This window comes from Drosophila melanogaster, chromosome 2R, assembly GCF_000001215.4.
Source record: "Drosophila melanogaster chromosome 2R".
Lineage (NCBI taxonomy): Eukaryota > Metazoa > Arthropoda > Insecta > Diptera > Drosophilidae > Drosophila > Drosophila melanogaster.
In genome coordinates, this window is record NT_033778.4 from 21,919,385 (window position 1) to 21,941,498 (window position 22,114).

The 22,114-nt window shown below is 41.7% G+C and overlaps 2 protein-coding genes across 4 annotated transcripts in view; one reads left to right on the forward strand and one right to left on the reverse strand.

Moving 5' to 3' along the window:
* Positions 1-22,114, forward strand: part of Fili (Fish-lips) — a 74,230-nt gene that overhangs the window by 47,355 nt on the left and 4,761 nt on the right. For all 3 annotated transcript variants that reach the window (NM_001382077.1, NM_001103932.2, NM_137775.2), the window contains 3 exons: positions 2,133-2,208; positions 10,018-10,966; positions 15,048-15,208. In NM_001382077.1, coding sequence (NP_001369108.1) covers positions 10,136-10,966; positions 15,048-15,208 — 992 coding nt within the window. In that variant the 5' untranslated portion in view covers positions 2,133-2,208; positions 10,018-10,135. The remainder of the gene's footprint in view (positions 1-2,132; positions 2,209-10,017; positions 10,967-15,047; positions 15,209-22,114) is intronic.
* Positions 15,618-17,479, reverse strand: CG43742 (uncharacterized protein). The gene is made up of 7 exons (NM_001274201.1): positions 17,255-17,479; positions 17,156-17,201; positions 16,941-17,101; positions 16,379-16,870; positions 16,266-16,320; positions 16,075-16,205; positions 15,618-16,015 (listed from the first exon to the last, which is right to left on the reverse strand). Exons 1-7 carry the CDS (start codon positions 17,448-17,450, stop codon positions 15,672-15,674), a joined length of 1,425 nt encoding a protein of 474 aa, NP_001261130.1. The 5' UTR covers positions 17,451-17,479; the 3' UTR covers positions 15,618-15,671.

Sequence of the window (22,114 nt, forward strand, 5' to 3'; positions counted from 1 at the left end):
GCCAATGCCAAAGTCAAAGTCAGGCGAGAAATTGGCAAAACTGGGAGTGAACTGGCCAAAAGGAGTGAATTGGCAACTGGCAAATGGTGAAAAGGGATTTTAGCAAGGATCTTGGCCACCATTGGTATGTTATTAATAGCCAAAAGGATGGCTGGCAGCCCTTGGATCAAAATTTCTGCTGCGTGGCTGCTTTTGGCATTCATTTCGTAACCCCAGACGCCTTTTGTCTGGCCCAAAACAATAACAACAAAGCAATGAAATCGAAAAACGTGCTCTTACCCCACCGCCCCTGCCCAACGAAATAAAAAGGAAGAAATTTTTATTTGCCGTCTATCGGCATTATTGACTTTGGTCCCTAACCGTCAGCTGTGACCAACCAGCAGGGAAAATAGAAAAAAAAAACATGATTCGGCAGAGGGGGCAGCTCCACCGTCTGCGGTTTCCAGAATAAATAGAAGGTTACATACAAATAATATTTCTCGCTTACTGGCTTTTTCCCCCCCATTTGTGCCCCATCCCCTTCCTGTTTGCATTTCAACTTTCGTTTTCAATTTACGGGGATTTCTTGCTGGCCTTTCAGTCGACTACTTCCCATAAACGGGGTGTAAAATGCACCTGAACTGCAGACAATGGGCGTTTCATTCAGAGGATTTTTAACAGTCGACTGACGAAGAAATTCTTTAATAAAAAAAATCCAAATAGGAAAGGGTAAAAATGGCTTTGTGGTTAATGAAAAGGTTTTATTGACATTTTCTTATTACCGCTTGTTTGGAATTTATTGCCCCTCGACAAAGTAATACAATAAATACAAAAAAATTAAATTTTTTTGTATCTAATCAAGATAACCCATAATTATGCTACCCCCTTCTATTCTACCAAGTGGTTTCGCTTTCAATTGCCGCTCATTACAAGGACTTATGTAATTAGAATAAATGATGATTAAAATGATTAAAAAGTTTCGCTCAAGCGCATAAATCTCCATCATAATTTGATTGCCCCGATGAGTTGTAATCAAATTGCGAAGAAAATTTCGCAGACATCGTCTGTCAGCCGCTAAGTCAGTCAAGGGCCACAGAGCTCATCGATTACATCTCGTCAGGCGGTGAAAGAGATGGGTGGCTGTTCGTAGAAAGAGAGGGATGATGTGGCTGTCGGCTTAGTGTTTTGGAGTGTGGCAAATAAATTGACATTTAGCTGGGCGTGTAACAAGATCAAGTATACGCAACGTCGCCCACGTAACATTGATTTGGTAGCAAAGCGAGAATATGCTCCTCATTAATGTTGCATGACTCTTTGCAGCGCCTTCGAATTGGCAAACAGTCTTGCAACGCACATTTTCCAAAACGGAAAGCCAACTGACAGCAGAGCAAACTAAGTTTTTGCCATGACAAGGGGTCAAAGTTAGTACGTCATGTTGCTGCTTAGTACAAAAAATGGTTGCAAGTACACGGCAGCGCAAGGAAATCTATAACATGCCACCTGACATTTTGATGTGGCGATTAGCTCGCGTCCTTATTGTGTCCTGTTTGCTGTGGTTGTTCTTTTGAAGCGCCTTTCTAGGGTGGAAAGTTGGTGGAACCAGGGATGCAGTAGAGTAAAAAGAGGAAACATTTCGGTTTAAAAAACCCATTTAAAAAAAAAAATATTTCACTACATTTTAACGAAAGAAAAATTGTTCAAAATAGATTTAATCGCCTAACTTTACCATAAGTAAGTATAAGGTGATTTTGCTTTTCTGCCCTGTAAAATCATGCATGCGTCCAATTTAAAACTCCACACACCGCATATTGTTAATGTGCAACAGCGTGTTGCATGTGCAACAGCAACTTCTTGTCCGATCTGACTCAAGTTAAGTTGTTATCCCCTCTGACAGTGATGAAAACTTTGCTGACAGCCCGAAAGAAAGTTGCCAGTAAAATTGGTTACTTACGGCGAAGGGATGCGGGTATGAAAAGCCACGGGTGAGTGGGCAATCGATAATGTTATCGCTGATCTAGCATAACTTTGCTGTATAGAGCGGGATTTTCCAGCAACACAACCCTTTAACATTTCCCTCAGACAAGTCTGAGTTCTTCATGCACCACAACTTTTTCACATAACCTGACCCAGATATCCTCATGTTTTCTTTTCAGAACGATGCTATAATTGCCATCAGGCTGCCAGGCAGACAGACAAACTCCCACTGGAGGACACTTCATCTACAGCCAGGTGAGTTCCAATTACCCATTCCATGGCACTGCGGAAATGCCATATAAAACCAATTTTGTGAAGCTCGCACCTGTTGAAGTTTCGCCCTGCCTGTGAGCAGATTTAAAGAAGTTTCCATCACATTTCCTGGCCAGAGACTCGGCAAAAAGGGCAGGCTCTTTAATGCAACGCGGAAATTCCAGAACGGAGCTCTGAAATTTGCCAAAAGCTCTCTTCATTTCCGCAAAAAATGCGGAGCAAATAGGATGTGGGGTGGCGGAAAGGTAAATAGGGAAATAGGGCCAGGGGGCCCAAGTAAAAGCAAGAGTAAAAGTCCAGGACCAACAATGTGGATCTGCTAAAAACGCTTCGGGGAAAAGCTCCAGTCGACAAGTTTTTAGCCCCCGATTCGCTTTATATTTCTTTCTATTTAGTTCTGTAGCAAAGTTTTGACAAAAATTTAATTAAATCCATGTCAAAGTCAAGACGCGGAGCGAAAACCAAGCGGGAGAAAGTGTGTGCTTCAATGTCAAGAGGGCCACGAGTAGCAACAAGTCCTAAAATATATTCTTAAAACTCAGTTTTTTATGCGTTTCCAAGCACAAGAGAGACCTAAGCCGATTTGTGTGAATAAAAGTTGGTGCTGCATTTGGGAAATATAGCTCCATAAAATATGTGCCTGTTGCCTTGGCAGCACCGTTTGCTTTTGACTAAATATATTTAAATTGCATTTACGTGCTGCCGGCCCCAACCAATGGCATTCGGGGGAAATCACACTCGAGCGTCCTGAATAAATAAATTTAATGCGTAAAAATAATTCAATTATAGGCGCCACACATGTGCCTTTGGGGATCCTATAGCACCGACATTCCTGCTGGCCCTTTTCCGGGCGAAATCTCTTTGTGGTTCCATTCGCCCTGTTATAAATAAATTGCTTGAACATTTCGGGACCTGCCGGGAGTCAGTTCATTGATTTTCATTGATTTTGCTTTTGATTTATTTTTATCGAAAATTAAAATCGTCGTATTTATTGGAGAGGCCGCAAGGTGGTCTTAAATCGATTTGCATGTTTTACGGAAAGTTTACCATCATTCAGTCCTGGAGATTTTATAGAAGTTTTCAAAGTCTCACGCTTAATTAACAACTCCTCTGATTTTCCATTTCGGTGTACCAGTTTCGTACAATAAATCACCCAAGATGAATCAACAGGTTGCCAGAGTCAAGCCCATTTTTCAACTTGGCCACGATTCAATTAACAATTGAATTTATATGTGTAACAGCGGGAATGGCAGAAAGGCGAGGAAAACAGTCGGAAAAGTCCCCAAATCGATGAGCAGACATCCGAAAGTCTCTCGTTTCTCGCTGCCAGCTGCAATTAAAAGGCAATGAATTCGAATCTTTCGCTCTCCCCCAAAACTCCGCCCCTTCCACCCACCATTCCGCCCATTGTGGGGCAGAGAGAAGGGGCGTGGCCAGCTGTCTGATGCCTTGGAAAATGAAGAACACTTAAGCGGAATTGTGCGCCAACAGCTGGCTTTAAGCGATGTCAATTTCAAATTTTTTGGGCGCGTTTTATGTAATTTATTGATTTAAGTGGCGTTCGGGAGTCTGCAAAATGTTCCATTAGCCTTGATGTGAATTGTTAATACATTCTTTCTTTGCTTCTCGCAGTGTGCTACATATATTTTTTTTGACAATTTCTGAGGTATTGCAACATTTTCTACCCAAAAGTTTGTTTGCCAACCCCATTCTGCGTGCCTAATAAAATTATGAGCATGTTAATTCCTGCCTCTCATTTAGCTGCCAATTAATAAATTTTTCGAAAATTCCATGTCCCTTATTTTCCACATTTCCTCGATTTCCCCCTGCTGAGCTGCCCTAGATGTGTCTGGCATATTAATGAGCATTTGTTTTCTTTGCCCGAATGGAAATTCTGGGGGTGAAGAATATTTATGGGCTCAGGTTAAATTCCTCGGATTCTTTTTTGTCGTATTTCCGTGTTTGTTAAGTTCTGTTCATTTGTTAAATTAATTTATGTTTGTTGACTGTGAAATTTTTACAACATATTTTGCGTAGGCAATTGTGGGGCAGGGGCAAATCCGTTCACTTAACCCTTTTGATAAATGTGAAATGTGTTTGTTTATGACAACAACTTAATGACAACTGTTGAGCAAGTAAAATGTTGGGAAAGCAAAGCCAAGTGATGAAGATTTAATTTTAGAAAATAAACCGATCCATTTGAAACTTAATTTTACGCCACATTAAGCTGCACATTTTCACCCCAGCTATGCTCCCTTTTGTACTACAATACATATATGTTATGTGCCCGACCTGACCCACACATTATCTGGAGACCAACTTCAAGACCATGGCGCTCACATGGTCTCATAAATATTCAACCAGGACACACCCTCTCCCTGAACTTTGACCCAAATTTTGGAGCTCATTTGAATAGTCCTTTTCTTGAAACAAAAAAAAAAAACGACGTTGAGACTCCCTTAAAGTGAATTAAATATGAAATCCACTCAAATATTTAACCGAATATACCGACTAGCATGGCTGGTCCTTAACCCATTTATGCCGCTCGTACAAAAAGCAACCCCAAGTGGGCAATCCAACAAAACGAACTGTACGAACCGGGACTCTAATTGTTATATGTTTATTCGCAAAGCAAACTATGACCGCTTTAGCAGAAAGAAGGACCTGCCTCAAATGCAGATATATCCACTCCTTTACGCTTTAATACTAGCACATTTTAGTGTGTGCCACATCCCCAAAGTCCCGTTCCGCGTTGACTTTTGGCAATTTTTTAATGTGCTCCACTGGCTCGGCACTGGGAACTCGAAGGTCTGGCTCCGAAAATGTATTTCACTTCATTTTTTATTTATGTTTGTATGTGCATGTGGCACCTCCGATACCAGCCCCTTCCCCGAAGAGGGGGAAAAAAGGTTTGCGTGCCAAATTATTGTGCCAGTGGCCTAAAGTTCCTTTTTGCCCCCCTTTTTTTATGCCAACTGCCTCATTTATTTCCTGCTCTTTTTTCGGCGAGCTGGCGAGTTTGGGGCAGCAGCCAAAACGCAAAGTGCGTTGTACTCTTTTCCAACCTACATACATATATTCGAAAAGCTGACTATGCAAACGATATTGATTTCTAGAATTTCCAACAGAGCGTTAAAAAACTGACCGGCAGTTTGGTGGTTAAACATTTAAAGACATGTGCTGGCAATAACTCTCTACCTGTGCACTTAGTTAACCAGTTAACCTATTTCAATTTAGGAAACATTAATGGGACCCCTAAAGTTGTTAAATTTGCTTAGCGCCTGCTTGGTTTTCGCCCAATAAAGATCTTAAGTCTTGGGTGCCACAACTGCTGCTACATCATCCGAAGCTTAGCGAATGGCCACACACTCTGAGGCATAAACTAGCGTTTCGTGCACTTCCGCTGCCTGCTCCACTTTCCACTAACTCAACTTTATCCTGGCCATAAGAAGGCGCAATAAAAGCGAGTTAAGGATCTCTAAACCGTTTTAAACATTTAGTGCACCGCAGCGCCGAAAAAGAGGAGCTGCATATAGAGATAACATTTTTCATTTGCCAGCCCCGCATCTTTTGCACTATATTTATATATATATTTTTTTTTGTCAGCATTCAGCGCTGGTAGACTTAATGCAATTGTCGCATTATTTCTCTTACTTCTCCGGCCACTTGGCGAAACGCTCTGCAAAATGATATATACACAGCGACAGTTGTATATATATAAACATATATATTTTTAAATACCTCAGTAGAGTGTCTTTTTTCGGTGCAGGTTTTGTTGCACTCTGGTTTTTATTTTGCCGCATGGCGTCTCGTCTGGCGTCTGCCACGGCGTCTGCAAATTCAGTGGAAAAGGGGAAAACTAGGGGCGCATAGCGGACTGCGGAGGGAGTTTTCCTCGCCTCGGGATGGAATAGTATTATGTGTGTGTGTGTGCGGCTTGTTTGGTTGCTGCCTCGGGTCTGTTGGTTATTAAGCCATTTTCATTCCACACTTCTTGTTGCAAAATCAAGCAGAGTGTTAAAAAAAAAAACTAAATTAAATTAAAATTCTTGGCCAGCGCATGTGCGCAATGTTTTTTATTCTCTCCCGCCAGCAGTTGCAGTTTTTTGTTGATGCATCCTTTTAGCTCCTTAAGCTATTTAAATAAGAGAAGAAATAAAATAATAGAATAATTTTAAGTCTTGCATTTCATATGATTCATTTCGAACGATTCCCTGCCAAAATGCACTATTTTATCTGGACTAATGTCGCATTTGTTTCTGTCGGCTTTGTGGCAGCCACTAATTGAACAAACTTAGACCACTCACTCTAGCCTCCGCTGACCGAAAAAAAAACCAGAAACACAACAAAACTCTTATTTGCCTGCCAAGCGACCAACAATTGCATTAATTATGCGTGCAGTGAAATCTTTTCGGGCCCGAAAATGCTGCCACAAATGCATCGGTGGAAAGCGCTGGGAAACTGCTGCCATAAGCAGGAAAATTCGGGGAGCGCAGAGCTCGGAGCTTGGAGCTCAGCAGTCTGGTGACAACAGCCGTTCATCTTTGATGGCGAATGCTGGCAAAACTCATGAACACCCATTCCCCCGCTGACAATTTGTGCGTGCAAAATCTGGGAATTCATTTCTTTGTTTTGCCACCGCAGAGTGTTTGCCTATCCAATAAGTCTCTTTGGTGGAGACGACGGGATGGGGATGGGAAACGAAGATGGGGACGACCAGGAGAGACCCAGTCCGGAATAGAGGAGCAAATGCTAATCTTGATAAAAATAAACGCACTCGGGCACGTTGCTACACAGGGAGAAAAGGTCACACTTACGTATATATGTATATCTACATATATATCTACTTTCGTACTTTACTTTAGACATGAAATTCGAATATAAATTTAGTGACCAAGTACACTAACTTACCAATATTTGTTCACAGTGTAGGGGGATGCGAGGAGTCGCCAGACAGCATCTCACGTTTTTCGTCGCATTTTCAATTTGCTTGGCATTTGCCTTTTCCCTGGCCATTGTCAGTCAGCGTGCCCCGCCCACCGCCCACCGCCCCCTGACGACCATTTCCCCCGACTAAGTGAATATTAATATTGACTTTGTGTGCTCTCCGCATAGTTCACCAAAGTTTTTCACCTTTGATTGCTCGACTCGCTACCCAGCTTCCCAGCTTCCCAGTTTCGCAGTTTCTTTCCATGTTTCCCTAGTTGCGCTGAACCCTGACCTCACCTCAAATCCACCCCAGATACCCGCGACCCCTCGATTGCCATTTGTGGCCTTTAAAGTCAATGGCATGCTCGCTTCTTGGCTCTTTTCGTGGAAAATTTATGTGCAAACTTTATGCGTGGCGCACAGAGTCCTTGCTACTCGCTTTTCTGGGGGGAACTCTCGCTATTTCTATTATCAGCATTTGTTGCTCTGCTCCGGCAATTTTTTTTTTGTAGCTCTGGATCCTCTTGCCGCCTCGACATTATTTTCTCATTTTTATGGCATTTAAGTTCAAATGAGGAACGTGGGTTAAGCACACCCTCGATTCGGGTGTCACTGCTTCAGAATTTTTCCAGAAAACAAGCTTGTTCACCTGAACCGAAGATACCCAAAAAAAAAAAAAAAAAAAAGAATAGGAGCAGACTCCAACAATGTCAATATAATTAAATGAAGCTTATAAAACTGAAGAGGAAGGTGGTATTCAGGTGGTAAACTGTCCTGCGGAGCACATACAACTTTGTTGATTGGATTTCTGGTTTAGCTGCAGTCATAAACTGAATGAATATGCTGAAAATGGAAAGTAGGGGAATACCAGGCAATAGACAGGCCCAAATGAGATGAGGGAGTCTGTAAAGGGAGGCATTGGCAGCTTATCTGTACTTGAAGCTGAAAATCTTGAAAAAAAGAAACCCTCTTTGGTTTAAGCAAAAAATGATTTTGCGATAAATGAAGAGAAAATGAATGTAACCTCACCGAAGAATCAATACTCAAGAATTGTTCTTTTGATTTTTCGTTCCATTTGTTATAGTTGCGTCTGACAAGGTTAGTTAGGATTCATTTAATTAACCCATTAAAAACGACCCTCTTCGATCTTTTCAGCCTCCGTGGAAATGCGAGTACGAAAGTGCACAGGCCACAGCTTTCGACTTGTTGGCCTTTGACAGGCCCCGAAAACCATTTTCAACTACCCCCCCCCCCCTTGGCAAAGTTTGCTTTCAAAATATTTGCCACAATGAAATCATGCCTGTTTGTGTGTGGAGCCTACCCAGCGTCATGGTGGTGCCCCCCCCCCCCCCCCTTCCACTCATAGGCCTCCGCCCGTGGCTCAAACAATTTTTTTGGGGGCAAAGTAGGGGTCGCAGGAGGTTCAAAGTTGAGTTCGCTTGGCGTGCGAAAGTTTATTAAAAACTTTGTGTGCTTTTTGCAAACAAACACAAACACACCCCCATCCCTGCCGCACTCACAAACGTTTTTTTTTCCTTTATGCTAAAGGAAGAAAACAACAAGAGAAACTGCCATGTGAAACTTAATAATTCACACGGGAGTGAATTTTTCACAATTTTCACTTTTTTCCAACGCGGAGGTTGGGGCTTTTTTCGCCAATTTTATTGAAGCGTAAAATATGAACCAGAACCACAACTGAATGAATGAATGAATGAATGAATGGCGGGCTGTGGCACGGCCGGAGTTCTCTGTGAGCTTTTAACTTTTGTTGACATTATGAAACCCCTAAAGTTTGCGTTTTGGTTTTTGTTATTTGTTTTACAGCTAGTTAAGGCCATTATTCTGAGCGTGTGTGTGCTTTTCAGGGGGGGGGGGGGGGGGGCAAAATAAGTTGAGAGGGGTCTCCATTCTACTCCTTCTCGATCCATTGTCTGTGCTCTGTATGCAAATCTGAGTCTGAAAGACAGACTTTCAGCAGTGAAATTGAATGGCTCACTAGGCCCTTTCCTCGTCTGATTTGCTAATTACTTAATTGAGTGTTGCCGCCGGGTAAATATGTAATTATAGTCGGCCAACTAAGATTGTTGGCACACTGTTAATTTTCAAAATTAGGCGACTTTAAACTGAAGTAATCTAATATGTGAGAACTCATCGGTCGCTAATTTTGGCTATGGAACTGTTTTAACAAGTTCAAATATTTTGTCAGACTATGCACATAAAATTCTATTGCGAAACTCTTCATTTCGTTTTTTGTCGTGGAGGTGGGCTCATCATGGCCATAACTATTAGACGGTCCGACTGCATTATGCAAAACTTATAAACCATAAAATGCAGCCGACTGCGCCTAGCCAGCCTCTCGTCCTTCCAATCCTGTCTGGTAAGTCAGCAAGTTTCAAATGCAAAGTTGTCAGCACAAAAAAAGTTAACGCCAGGAGACCCAACTCTCTCCCACTTTATTTCGGTGTCTGCGTCTCGACTTTTATGAAATATTAGCTACCAACTTATGCACATAAATCTTGTAGAATCGTAGTGAGACTCTTCTGCCGCAAAAGTTTTTCGTGAAATGCCAAAAAAATAACGAAGAATAGAGGAACTCCCTAAAAAGGTGTGAATAGAATGGAGCAGTCGCTGAGTCCTTTTAAATATCGCATTTCCAAATGCAAAGTATCTTCATTAAACTATGCGCTAATTTGCAGTCCTGGAGAAACTTTAGGTACTAGCAGTAGCAGTACAATCTTTTGCTGTTCTCTTATCTATGGAACGATATTCTAAGTGCTACCTAACAAAATTATTTACCAAAGAATACATTTGGCAACTGCTTCAAAATATGTAACACATCTTTCTCCTTCCTCGATCTTGCAGAATCCTTCCGTTGCCAAGATGTCGGATATGAAATGGTGGTAACAGAATTGCACCACAAACTGGTCAACAAATAATTATCGAGTCGAGAGAGGAAGAGCCATCAAAGAGTCAACACAAAATGCCTGACCACACGAGAGTTACCGCAACGACAAGGAGTAGGCCATGGCTATGTGGAGCCATCCCAGTGCTGCTGCTCCTCCTGCTGACTCTCGTAATCCTGCCTCCGGAAACCACCGCCTTCTGCCCCTCGAAGTGCCAGTGTTTGGGCGGCGAGGCAAATAGTAGAGCGTTGTGCGTGGACGCCGCTCTGGAGGATGTGCCTATCCAACTTAATCCGGAAACGAAATACATTAACCTTACAGTAAATCGGATTCGTACGCTAGAATTCTCGCTGCCATTCTACATGAAGCTTGAGATCCTGGATCTCTCGCAGAATATCATCGAAACGCTGGGCTCGAAAAACTTCGAGTACCAATCGGAACTGAGAACCCTGAATCTGAGCCGGAATTTGGTCAGTTCCCTGCACAAACATGCCTTCAAGGGTCTGACCAATCTGTTGCTTCTTGATCTCAGTTTCAATCGCATTGAGACAGTGCATCCCACCGCTCTAAGTGATCTCGCCTCCCTGGTGGAGCTGGATCTTACGAATAACAATATTGTCAGCTTGGAGGACAACTGCTTCAAGGGCATGAACACCCTAGAGGTTCTCGTGTTCCGGAATAATCGATTGCTAGACGTTCCAGCCAGTAATCTTTGGCATTTGCATGCCCTCAAGAGCCTGGATATGTCCTTGAATCTGGTCGAGTTTGTGCGGAATGACAGTTTCGAGGGCTTAAAGGAGCTTTTGGCCCTCAGCGTGCAGGGCAATGTGATGAGCGAACTGGATTTGAGTGCCTTCGAGGGACTTATATCCTTGAAACATCTGGATCTGTCCGATAATAATCTCACGGTAAGATTTATTTTTAATCTTATTGAGGTCTTTAAAGAAAACCTATTCCATTATGGTAAATTGATTATTTTTCATATCTGCCCTTAATCAACGCTCTTAAATATTGCTCGTTAAATAATCCACTCTTAAAGAGTCTTCGAATTCACTTTTCAAACGAAAACTAAGTGTGAACTTACACAAACATGTCGCCGCCATTGCCGCAGAAAACTAGCGTAGCTGGTCTCATAAATTCAGACACTTTGCCACGACTAAATCCTGTGAGCAACACTTTGCCAAAGCGGATTTCCCACCCCCTCGAACGCCTCGTCTAAGTTCGTCCTTCCTGGAGTTTAGCTGCATTTTGCATACGCAAAATTAATAACCATAACTCGTTGTTGCTGTCCGTTCGCACACACCCATATGAGGATGGCAAGGATACACGCACTCGGTATTCGAGGACTCCTTTCTGCCGGCCATGTCCTTTCTGCTATTTATGCATGCAAACATGTCCGTGTTGCCTGATTTCTGCTGTTGTGGCCCACTCTTTGCTTAGGCCCTCGGCCATGTGGCCATCCTTTCCCGGACGTTGTTAAATGCCGCCAGCTCCTCGACTCCTCCACTGAGCACCCCTTTCTTCCCAAAGAGACACTCGTTGCCCAGCAACTGATCCAGCTTAAAGCTGCCCTAAACTTTACGACCAGAAATTTGGGCAAAAATTGTGAACTTAAATCGAAAGAGGTCGGGATAAAGCTTAAACGATGATGCAAAATCAAAGAAAGGCGAAATGTGGGATGTAGTCTTGAACCAGGGTTCTTAAGTTGCGAAAGTGGTTGGGATTAAGCTGAAAGCGAGAATTATGTAGGCGAAGAATGTTTTTCAGATAGCACATGACTAAAAAGTCTAATCGAAGCATTGTTGTTAGATTTCTATTTTAAAAGAAACTATCGAATGTAAGCAAGAGTAACTATAATGTCATTTAGCTTATCTTCTCGAGTATTGGCAATCAAAACTAAGTCGAACTGTGGTCTATTTCACGCCGAGTCCTTCGACTTTAAATTGACCAAACCATATCATTAGGACACACATTTTGTGTGCAAGCCTGCAAGAGGTGCGCAACTTTCAGCTGAGTTGTGCAAATCCCCTGCTCAAAGGCGAAACTGCATGTCCTGGCTGGTATCCCACACTCAGATAATGGAAATGGGAAGGCATGGGAATGGAGGCTCCGTCTCCAGAAATGCCTTTTTATGTAATCACAGGTATCCCATACACAGAGAGAAGTTGGAAGAAGATAGCTGAAGGATGAAATAAAAATAAAATTAACTTTTATTTATCAATGATGTTCAAAATAAGCAGTCCAAAGTTTACAATATGTCATAAGGGACTTTGAAATATTTCTTCAGGACTAAGTATTTCAAAAAATGTGTTCTCTGTAGTTGCAACATCAGGAACCTGTTTATGCAAACTGATGGATGCAATGCAACCGAGTCCTGGACTCCAAATCACCTCCTTTCGCTTCGTGTGGCTGGGAAACTGTATAGGTGCATATATATATGCCTTGGGTCGTTAGGTGGGGATAACGTGTGCGTGTGTGTCCTGTCTGATGGCTAAAAAGGACTTTCTAAGCAGGTGCAGCAGCAGCAGCCGCGCGTAGTCAACGGCAACTGACGGTGCGGAGGAATTTATGGCGCTCGGAATCAGTTCGAAACTACTTAAAATACCTTTTGGCATTTTGTAGTTGAAATATGGTCGGTCGGTCAACCACCCACTCTCAATCCCCCGAACCCTTTATTCCCAGCATTTCCAGGAAGTCCCAGGCTAAATCTGCTGCTGCAAACCGGTGTTCCGGTATTTTCAAATGGCATTCTTTTTCCTATTGGACAGATTGTTGTTTTATTATGCACACAGGATATATCCGCCGCCAGACATTCTGCCCCATTTTGGCATGCGGCTAGTGCATGAAATTGTTGTCTGCATCTGCATAGTTTTCCGGAAAATGGAAGGGGCCGAAGGGTACTGGCGCAATGGCATTATTACTGGAGTCTGAAACAACTCATGAAGCTTGTAAAATGGAAGGTGCTGAAAATGATTTATGAAGTGTGCTGAGTAGCTACTTTAAACAGAAGGGGCATGTGTGGCTCATGTAAATCTGGAACAACTGCAAGCTTAAAGGATCGCTCGTTTTTATAACTTGAATAACTTAAAGCGTGACGCCAAGATTTCCCCTTATAGTAAATTTATTAAAATACTAAACTCTTTAAACATTTAATAATATCCAAATGGCCTCGCATTTATTTTGATCAACTTTCAATTCATAAATGGAAATACCCAAATAAATAGTAACAGTGAATAATTCGAACAATTGACTGATTATTCTAAATATTTCAGGTTTCCTGTTCAGCACAAACACATTTGCATGTTAATTCCTATTGTCCGTTTTTCACCGATTTTCTTTTCTGTGCAAACTCGAAATATTTCAATGAGAGCCAGTTGAAAAAACGTATGGACAATTTCACATTTTCATAATTCAACAAAAATATTTGCGATGAATGGCGAAAAAGAATGGTGTTTGTGCTTTCTGTTGTGGGTTATGATTTTGCATTATGTGTATAAATATGAATACAGAAACATTATTGCACTCAGCTCTCAGATTAAAAGGACTAATTGCAAAAATATTCGAGAATAAATTCGCATAAAGTTTCAATAAAACCATATTTCGCTATTATTTTAGGTGCAAGCGTATATGCGTACCTTATTTATTTGCATTTTATCATTCAGTTTTGTTTGTATTTTACGTTGCATAAATTTCATGTTGGGTTGCACAACAGCAAAACTTTATGTTGTTCTGTCTGAGAATTTGTGCAGGTGATGGCGCAAACATTTTTAATGCTTTAAGGTGCCTGTTATTTTTGTCAGTTCAAATAATTCTACTGTACAGATTTCATTTTGCAATTACTCGGCAATTAGCTTTAATTTTTACATTTCCAATACTTGCTACTGCGTTTTTCAGTTGCTAGATAAAAAGGAAATAGGAAAAAGGAAATTGAATGAAAAAATCAAACTCAATAAATTTCACTTTCTTTTCCGAGTCTTTTGCACCCTTCCGTCTTCTACAGTTTTTACGCCACCCTTCGTCTGAAAATTGCGGGAAATGCGGAACTGTAGGGGAAAAGCCTTTTAATTAGACCAGCCGTGGCCGGGTTTTCCTTTGAGTGCAGTGCCAACATGAAAGCACCCGCACTGAAAGAAGAAAAAATCACCGGGGGTAGCAATATAAATAATGGGGGGCAAAAAAAGTGTTGCCATTTGGTTAAACAATTGCCCGGCATGGCCTACATTGCGTATGCGTAATGCCTTTTAATTTTCAGCCATTTTTGCTGCCTTATGAGCTTTGGGCATTTGAATACATTTGCCACACACTAGGCGCTCTCCGTTCTCCTTCTCTCCATTTCGTCTCTGCCCACTTTTCTATATTTTTCCCGCTTTCCCGGAGTTGTTCCCCCCACCACGAAGTTCATTACGTTATCGCGGAGTGTGTTCGTGTCCGGACGCCTGGCACGTAGCTTCCGACACGCTAAGGGATAGAAAAATCGGGGAAAGCGGAAGACGAACAAGGGGTGCAGAGAAAGGTGAACACAAGTGGCAGCCAAAATTACAGCCAAAAGCTTTTGGCCCGCTCCTTCCGAAAAAAAGGAGGAAACCTCTTCTTTTATGCATGCCACACTCTCCTCGAAGCTGTCTCAGTAGTTGTAACAAATTCGTTGCAAGATTGATTTTATTGCCCCCTAAAAAGCGAAAAACACAGACGAATTTGCTGGGCAGCGAGTGATGGAACAAAAAACGCTGGAAGCGGGGAAGAACATGACGCGCGTTTCCGTTTCCGCTGCAGTCTCGCTTAAGCAACGATTTGCTATTGATTTCCTCTTTTTAACTGTTTAGTGTTCACTTTTTCGGGTTGGAGGAAAGCTCCTTTTGCCACCGCAAAACGTTTTTAAAGTTGAGTGACCTGCATTAATATTTCATTTGACCCAGCTGGGCCAAAGTTTTCATTTTTATTTTGAATGCTTTCTAAATAAAATGCCACTTGTTCTCCCTTTTATTGCAGATGGTGCCTACACAGCAGCTCTCGAAACTCTCGAACCTCACCTATTTGAACCTGGGCGGCAATCGCTTTTCCCAGCTGCCTGCCGTCGCCTTCCTGAACCTGTTTCATTTGCGCGAATTGCATTTGAGCCGGCTGGACTTCTTGCAGCGCATCGATTCGAGGTGAGTTCTTGGCCAAAACTTTTTCCCACCAGCTCGATTCAGTGAACCCAAGTACAAGTGAAAGTGGGTCAGACGAAAAGGAAACTATTTTCGCTTTAGGGCGAGCTCACAATAAACAAGACACCAGCGTAAGATGATGTCAAGCTGTTTGAAAGTTTAGGATCCTTTGGGTGTTTGCAGCTAAGCTGAATAAAAGTCATTTCCAACACAATGTTTGCGGCTTAAAGTCAACAATAAGCAGCATAAGCATGAAATTATCCTGTGGCACTTTAAATATAGCCATAGACATCGTTGATTGAGGCTTAATAGAGATAAGCTTAAAATAGTGGAATTTACGGACATTAAGTAAAAATAGGACACTGTGCATTAACGATACCAAAATATATCAGATGATTTTATTTTATTTTTTATTTTTAAGTTTGTCGTGTCTAACTTCAGTTCTCACTAAAATTTAACAGACATCCTATGTATTTTTCATGATAGTTGTAATCCATTCGACGTGGTCTTGGATGTTCGTAAAGACGATTACATCACCTTGAGTATGGCTTATTATGCCCGCGATAAGATATATTTCCCTTCCCTTAAACATTTGACTGGTACCTATCACAGATCCAGGTGTATCATAAGGTAGATAATTCAATTTATCGGGCTTCTCGACACAGTACTCGTTGGGTTCAAAGCAATCATGGATCCTTTTTAAATTTACTTGTTGACTACCCAAGAACCTATTATTGGCACTATAAAGAAGGGCATTCCAAGTCGTCGGAGAATCAAAGTTCAGTCCCAAGCAAATTGGTATTTCAAAAACTGCAAGCGGATGAGTTCCTTACTATATAGATGTCAAATGGGGCATTGTGTGTTCTCACTTGATCTTGGAATCATCTTAGCCAGTCTAATCAGAGCTATGTTATTCCTTATTCTCGGTGCTTGTTCGAAGTGGGGGTGCTTTAGAGCCCAGTCGACGTCGTAGACCTGCAGATATTTGGATTCTACCTTGCTGCATAGAAGTAATACACTTTTCATATTTTTGTAAATATTTGACAAGCAACCTACTTACATTTTGCTGGCATTGAAATTGTCAGGGAGCGCACTGGCAACAGTCACAACAAATTCTAGAAAATTCAACGAGCAATTAATTAAAGCTTCGTCTTATTGAGAATAACTACTCACGATTTGTGATTAATGCACCAGCGAATTTATGCTCAAATAGTGACATCTCCCACAGGCGCAAAAAAATCTTAGCTCCCCAATCGCTCTTGCAATACTCGTTCAAAAGTCTCGGTTCGGATTCAAGAACGACGCTAGCTATCCACGATTTGTAGGCATTTACATCTGTATAGACCCCAAATAAACCACTGCATTCGGCGTCGCCATAGCTTGTTATCCCAAACAGTATGTCTCTACTTTTCCCACGGTGTACGAAATTGCCTATCAGTGGACCACCAGAGTCACTCTCACAGGTGTCTCCCGATGTGCTGCCCGCGCATATTGTGTTGATGTTTTGGTAGCACATAGATTTGGGTAATCGCACCAAATCGATAAAACTCAGTACGTCGCTGATATTTCCGTGTTCCGTCTTACCCCAGCCATACGCCGTGAAATTGTTTTGATTATTTGATGTAACGTCCTCGTCGAGGATAATGCATATGGGTCGTATATGGGCTGGAAACGAGGCGTCACGCTTATGTTTTAAGACTTAAATCAATAGCGTTATATTAGTTGCATCTCTTACCTTCAAATATCACTTCGCGCTCCAGTCTAAGCAAAGCGATATCATTCAAAAATATATTACCATGAAAATTGGGATGCAAAATGACCTTGGCGTTCAGTCGCAGAACGTGTTTGCATACTGGGATCGGGCACGATCGATTGTTCTCCCCCAGGTGTACGGTTCTAAGATAGTTAAGACTTATTTTACTATTGCATCCGTATAATGTTGGGACTTACACTTCATCGAGGTCACGTACGCAGTGCGCAGCGGTTAGAACATATTCTAGATATATAATTGTTAATACGAATTTCCTGCCGAAACACCAAATGACTCACGCTTATGTATGAGTGATCCACCACAGAAAAATTCGCTGTTGTTATACAAGGCTGCCATAAACTGAGAAGTAATCGCCGTGTGTCCGTTTGCCACTCTATAGGTTATCTTTACTTTACAGTTTTCATCAAGAAGCTGCGCGAACGCATTTTGGTATATCACAACCGCGACCAGAAGTAACGAAAACCAGCAGCACATCTTTCTTATTGAACCGCTCAGCAGCAACTGATTAGGAAGCATATTGGTCTCACTACTGAAGCTCCAAAGAAATCAAAGTGATACGAGTGTAGACCTAATAAAATTACATAAAATCTTTAGGCCGATCAATACAAAATATGAACTCTGAAAATATGCGCTCTCTATCTCTCTGTACCGATAAGGCAGCTCAGCCAAAATGGTTATATTCTAGTTTAACAATAAATATAATATGTAGAAAAAAAGAAGATTAAATTGGGGAATTTTAAAGGCAATTCAAAAGCTATTAGTATTTTCTTTATAAAACTTTCGTCTAACTATAAAAGGGTATATTTAAGGTTAAATGTACATTCGGGAAATTCATATTTTAGGAGTACACTTAAAGCGGAATTAAGCGGCAGACAAATCTTTATTGCTCGATGCAATCAATCATGGCTAATACGCTTTTGGTAATAAGATGCCGCCACACAAGCGTCCTCAACCGAAGAGGCGGCGAGTGGGCGTGGCAGGGGCAGGGGCAGGGGCACATGCTTGAGCTCAGCTCGAGCATATGTTAATTCAATAATTCCGGGCAATTTTCATATCAAATCAATAGAAGAGTCTCGACGACTGCCTGCCTGCCTGCCTGGCTGCGTTTGAATTGGCCATGTCAATCAACCACCGACAGCAGAGAGGTAGTAGCTATGTGGCAGATATGTATCTGCGCTCGGTAGCAGCCACATGCCACGCCCCCTGGGCGACATGCCGCTTTACAATGACATTAACATGACTAACATGACAAGCGATGAGAGGGGCGTTCGGTGGGGATTCCGCGCCGAAGGAAATGGAAAGCAGACAGCAGCATCGTATGCCATTTAAATGAGTTTAATTTGAAACTTTCGTTTGATTTTCTTGGCCCAAGTTTGGTCGAGGCTTATCCGCCCTGCAACCCCCTTTTTTCGCCCGCTTTGGAAACCACCCGCTCTGTTGGCCTTTGTAATTGCTTTTTGTTCGGCTTTTGTTTGGTCTCTGTCTCAGGCTTGTGTAAACTTTTCTCCACACATTGTTCGCAGACTGTGGAAATTGTTGCTCAATCTGCACAAACACATTTGCATACCAGTGTGTGCAGTGTACATGTACGTTGTGTGTGTGCCTGTGTTGACTGATTTGCAAACTAAATTCATGTTTTCCTCGTCTGAGTGACTGACGAACAATAGATAACTCAAATTCGAAGAATTTTTTTTTCTTATGCTAGTTTTGTAGATTTTAAGCTTGCATATGTGTATGGTAATGTTGATGTCTGGAGTTGCTTAGGTATAAAAAGGGGCACAATAAATTATGTGGTAAATTCCTTTCGACTTTCATATATGGCTATCCTTGATTTTGTTTTTAATATTAAAGTATATCGTCAAGATTTCTGGAATTATACCACTACTACACCAGGAAAACATAAATTCGTTTACTTTTTTTGAATGATAAAAAGCTATGTAAAATTCTTTAGCGAAAATAAACGCGACATAGTATAGGATTTGCCTTGCCGAGATTACAATCCTTAACCATATTTCCCCTCTTGTAAATATGTAGCAAAGTGCTTTCAAGTTAAGAGAGATAGACAGAGACACTCCCAAAGACAGAGATGGCGAGACATACATGTAAATATTTATGCAAATGCGTTAATTGAAATCTGAAAGGGGGATATGTTGGCGGCGGAAAAGGACGAGTAGCGATGGCGTTGATAGTCGGGTTTATGGGGCGACAGGATACATTTCTCCAAAAGACCGTGTGTGCTCTTCCCTTCCCCAAATCGCTGCTCATTATGAAATCCTTACGCCCAAGCAATCAGCGCGAGTCCTTGCAAAATTCATTAGGCAGCAGCACGTTGTCCACCCACTCACCTTCCTTGAAAAACAAACAACCCCCGGAAACAGGAGTTTCAGAATTTTCGAAAGCGTTAGCTTTTATCAAAGGGAATGTGAAAGTGAACATGACTTAATAGCAGAAAGTCAGTCGGGAAAACGGACGGTAGGTGTTGCCCGGTTTATTTGGTTGTGGGTTTCAAAATTGAAACTAATTGTTTTAAAATTTATGCGAACCGGGGTAACCGGGGGGTTCATGTGTGACATTTGTTTTGCGGCAGCTTTGGGGTTGCTTATCCCCAATTTTTGGGGACAGGTCCAACTGCCTTGACTGCGCTTTGAATCCTGATGAGGATGGAAGCCGGATGATGGAGTTGAATTTGACAATTGGGAATTGAATTCGAGTGTAATGGACTGTGCGGACCGTAATGGGTTAGAAATAAAGTCTTTTGCGGGGTAAAAATTTATTTAACACTTTATTCATAGTTATAGTTAGTAAGTTAGTTAGTAAGCTTCATATAAAATATTAGGTATTTCTTTATTGTTATCTCGAAAATACAGTTTATTTATTTCTATACAACGCTCCAATTATCCTCATTATTAGCTACTTCTCCTCATCTCATAATTTATTCTGTCCAATTTCTTGGTAATTGCCACTTGTCTTGTTTTTCATTTAAGCATAATCACTTAAAAGCACTAATTAAGTTGTCCCTCCCCGCCACCTTTTTTGCCCTTCATAGCATTCACCTGTATACAGGTGTAGCGAATGCTGCCTCATTATGCCAAAGTATAGCTTTATTTAAATTCAACTCTCGCGAATTCGCAGGCAGTAGGGGGTTAAGTCTGTGGAAAATGCATATGCATAGATGGCCGGGCGAGTTTCTAAGACTAAACGCCCTTTTCCCCCGGTAAATACGCATAATAGCTACTCACGGCTTGGGCTGCCGCCTTGAAAAATTCCCAGCTCATAATTTATGGAGAAATATGGCATGTTTATGTTGTTCTGTTTCCGCAATTTCTTACTGCTTTCATTTTGTCTTTTCTTCGGCATTTTGTTGTTTGCAATTTTTCGTTACACGCTGTCTCTGCGAAAATAAGCATTGCATACTTTTTCTCAGCACAAATAGCAAAGGAAAAACGGAGCAAAGGCCCCACCATTTTGACTCAGTCTTTTGTGTAAATTTACTCTGCTCTTGTTTAGTAAGATTCTTCCCCTGTTGTTGGCTCATTAGTCTGACATATTTCTTATTAACATTTCCCTCAATCAGAGCAGCGCAGAAAAAAGAAACTCCTGCGAATGACAGTCATTGACTCTACGGTTGATAATCGCATTGAGAGGACAATTTAATGGCCACTCTAAGCACTCACTCGTTGACCTCTTGTCTTTAATGGGAAACATTGCAAATGTCGCGGGCAATGAAAATGCGCCAGGAAAATGGCCAAGTGTCTGGGCCATAAATGTCATCATGTGATGTACGAGGTTAATTAGCTCTCCACACATTTTCATTTTCCGTGCATTTGCGTCAACGCTGTGACATAATTCGATAGGACTCGAAAAGGCTCAGACAAATTGCCATTATTAGTTTATTTATAGTTAATAAGTATGTTTTAAATTTTCTGGAATTTTCAAATTGTGCAATAATATATTTTAAACCTGTGGTCAAAGGGATTTCTTTAAGTTTCCTATGCTATGGCTATGTATGTTATAAAACTCTAGTAAACTTTACCAAAATGTATGCTTATAAGTTAACTGTGATTATATCAAATTAAAGGGGCGTTGAGAAGTACAATTTCTGTACGTTGCTGTTTCTTGTCAGAACGCCCACTTGTCTATTGTGTGGGTGAAAAATTAAAAGACCATGTGGGCGTATACGTAATTTAAAAACGTTTAAAATGTCATTAATAAATTGCGCGGCCATATCATTTGATAGATAATGTGTCCCCAAGCTTTACACATAGCGTGCATGTGAGTTGATTATCGGTTTGGTATGGCTGCAACTCGAGAGCTGGTTCAACTTGTCAGAGAGCTCAACAACCTCAGAAAGTGGAGATCGTCGGCCTATTGAGTGCCTATCCTTTTATATTTTTATGTAGTTAAAACGTCAATCAAATGTATAGAGAGAAGTGGGGATTTGTGGCAATTGGGCCGTCCGAACGGATTGACTTCCATTCAAAACTATATTAAAAAGCGACTGACAAACTGTTTGACAGGCTGCCTGATTGACCGTCCAGACACCCGAACATACATCCTGCCAACGAGTTGACGATGTGACTGAACTCTGACGTGCTGGAAAGTCCTGGGAGTCGTGACTGAACCCAGCGAACATGGACAGCAAACATTTCAATCGGATTTCGAGCAATTCCAATTCAGATTCGCACAACACACAAACACACGCGCACACACAGACAATTTGCATAAAAGGGAAAAAGAAAGATCGGAACAAGGCAAACATTTATGGCTCACACACGCGGCCAGAGTCACACATACACACATGCTTTCACCCATAGAAGCCGTTTCCGTTTCCGCACGTTTGACGTTGGCAAACGCAGACAAAATAGTCGGAAAAAAAGAAAAACCAAAATCAGGGGAGGTTGAGAAGCCAGTCGAGAACATGAAACATGCAAAATGAAGTTTGAATCGCGGGAAACAGACCAAAAACCAAAGGCAAACAGCAAAAGGGTGGGTCCGAAACACACCAAGTCCCCATCCACCCACTTTTCCCGCCATTTTGTTTGCCTTGTCACTTGGTTTTTTAGGAAGCTGCACTTTAGGCCAACAACAGGTCTATGAGGTAAATCATCAACCTGTGGAGCCCCTCGAAAGAGCCCCCA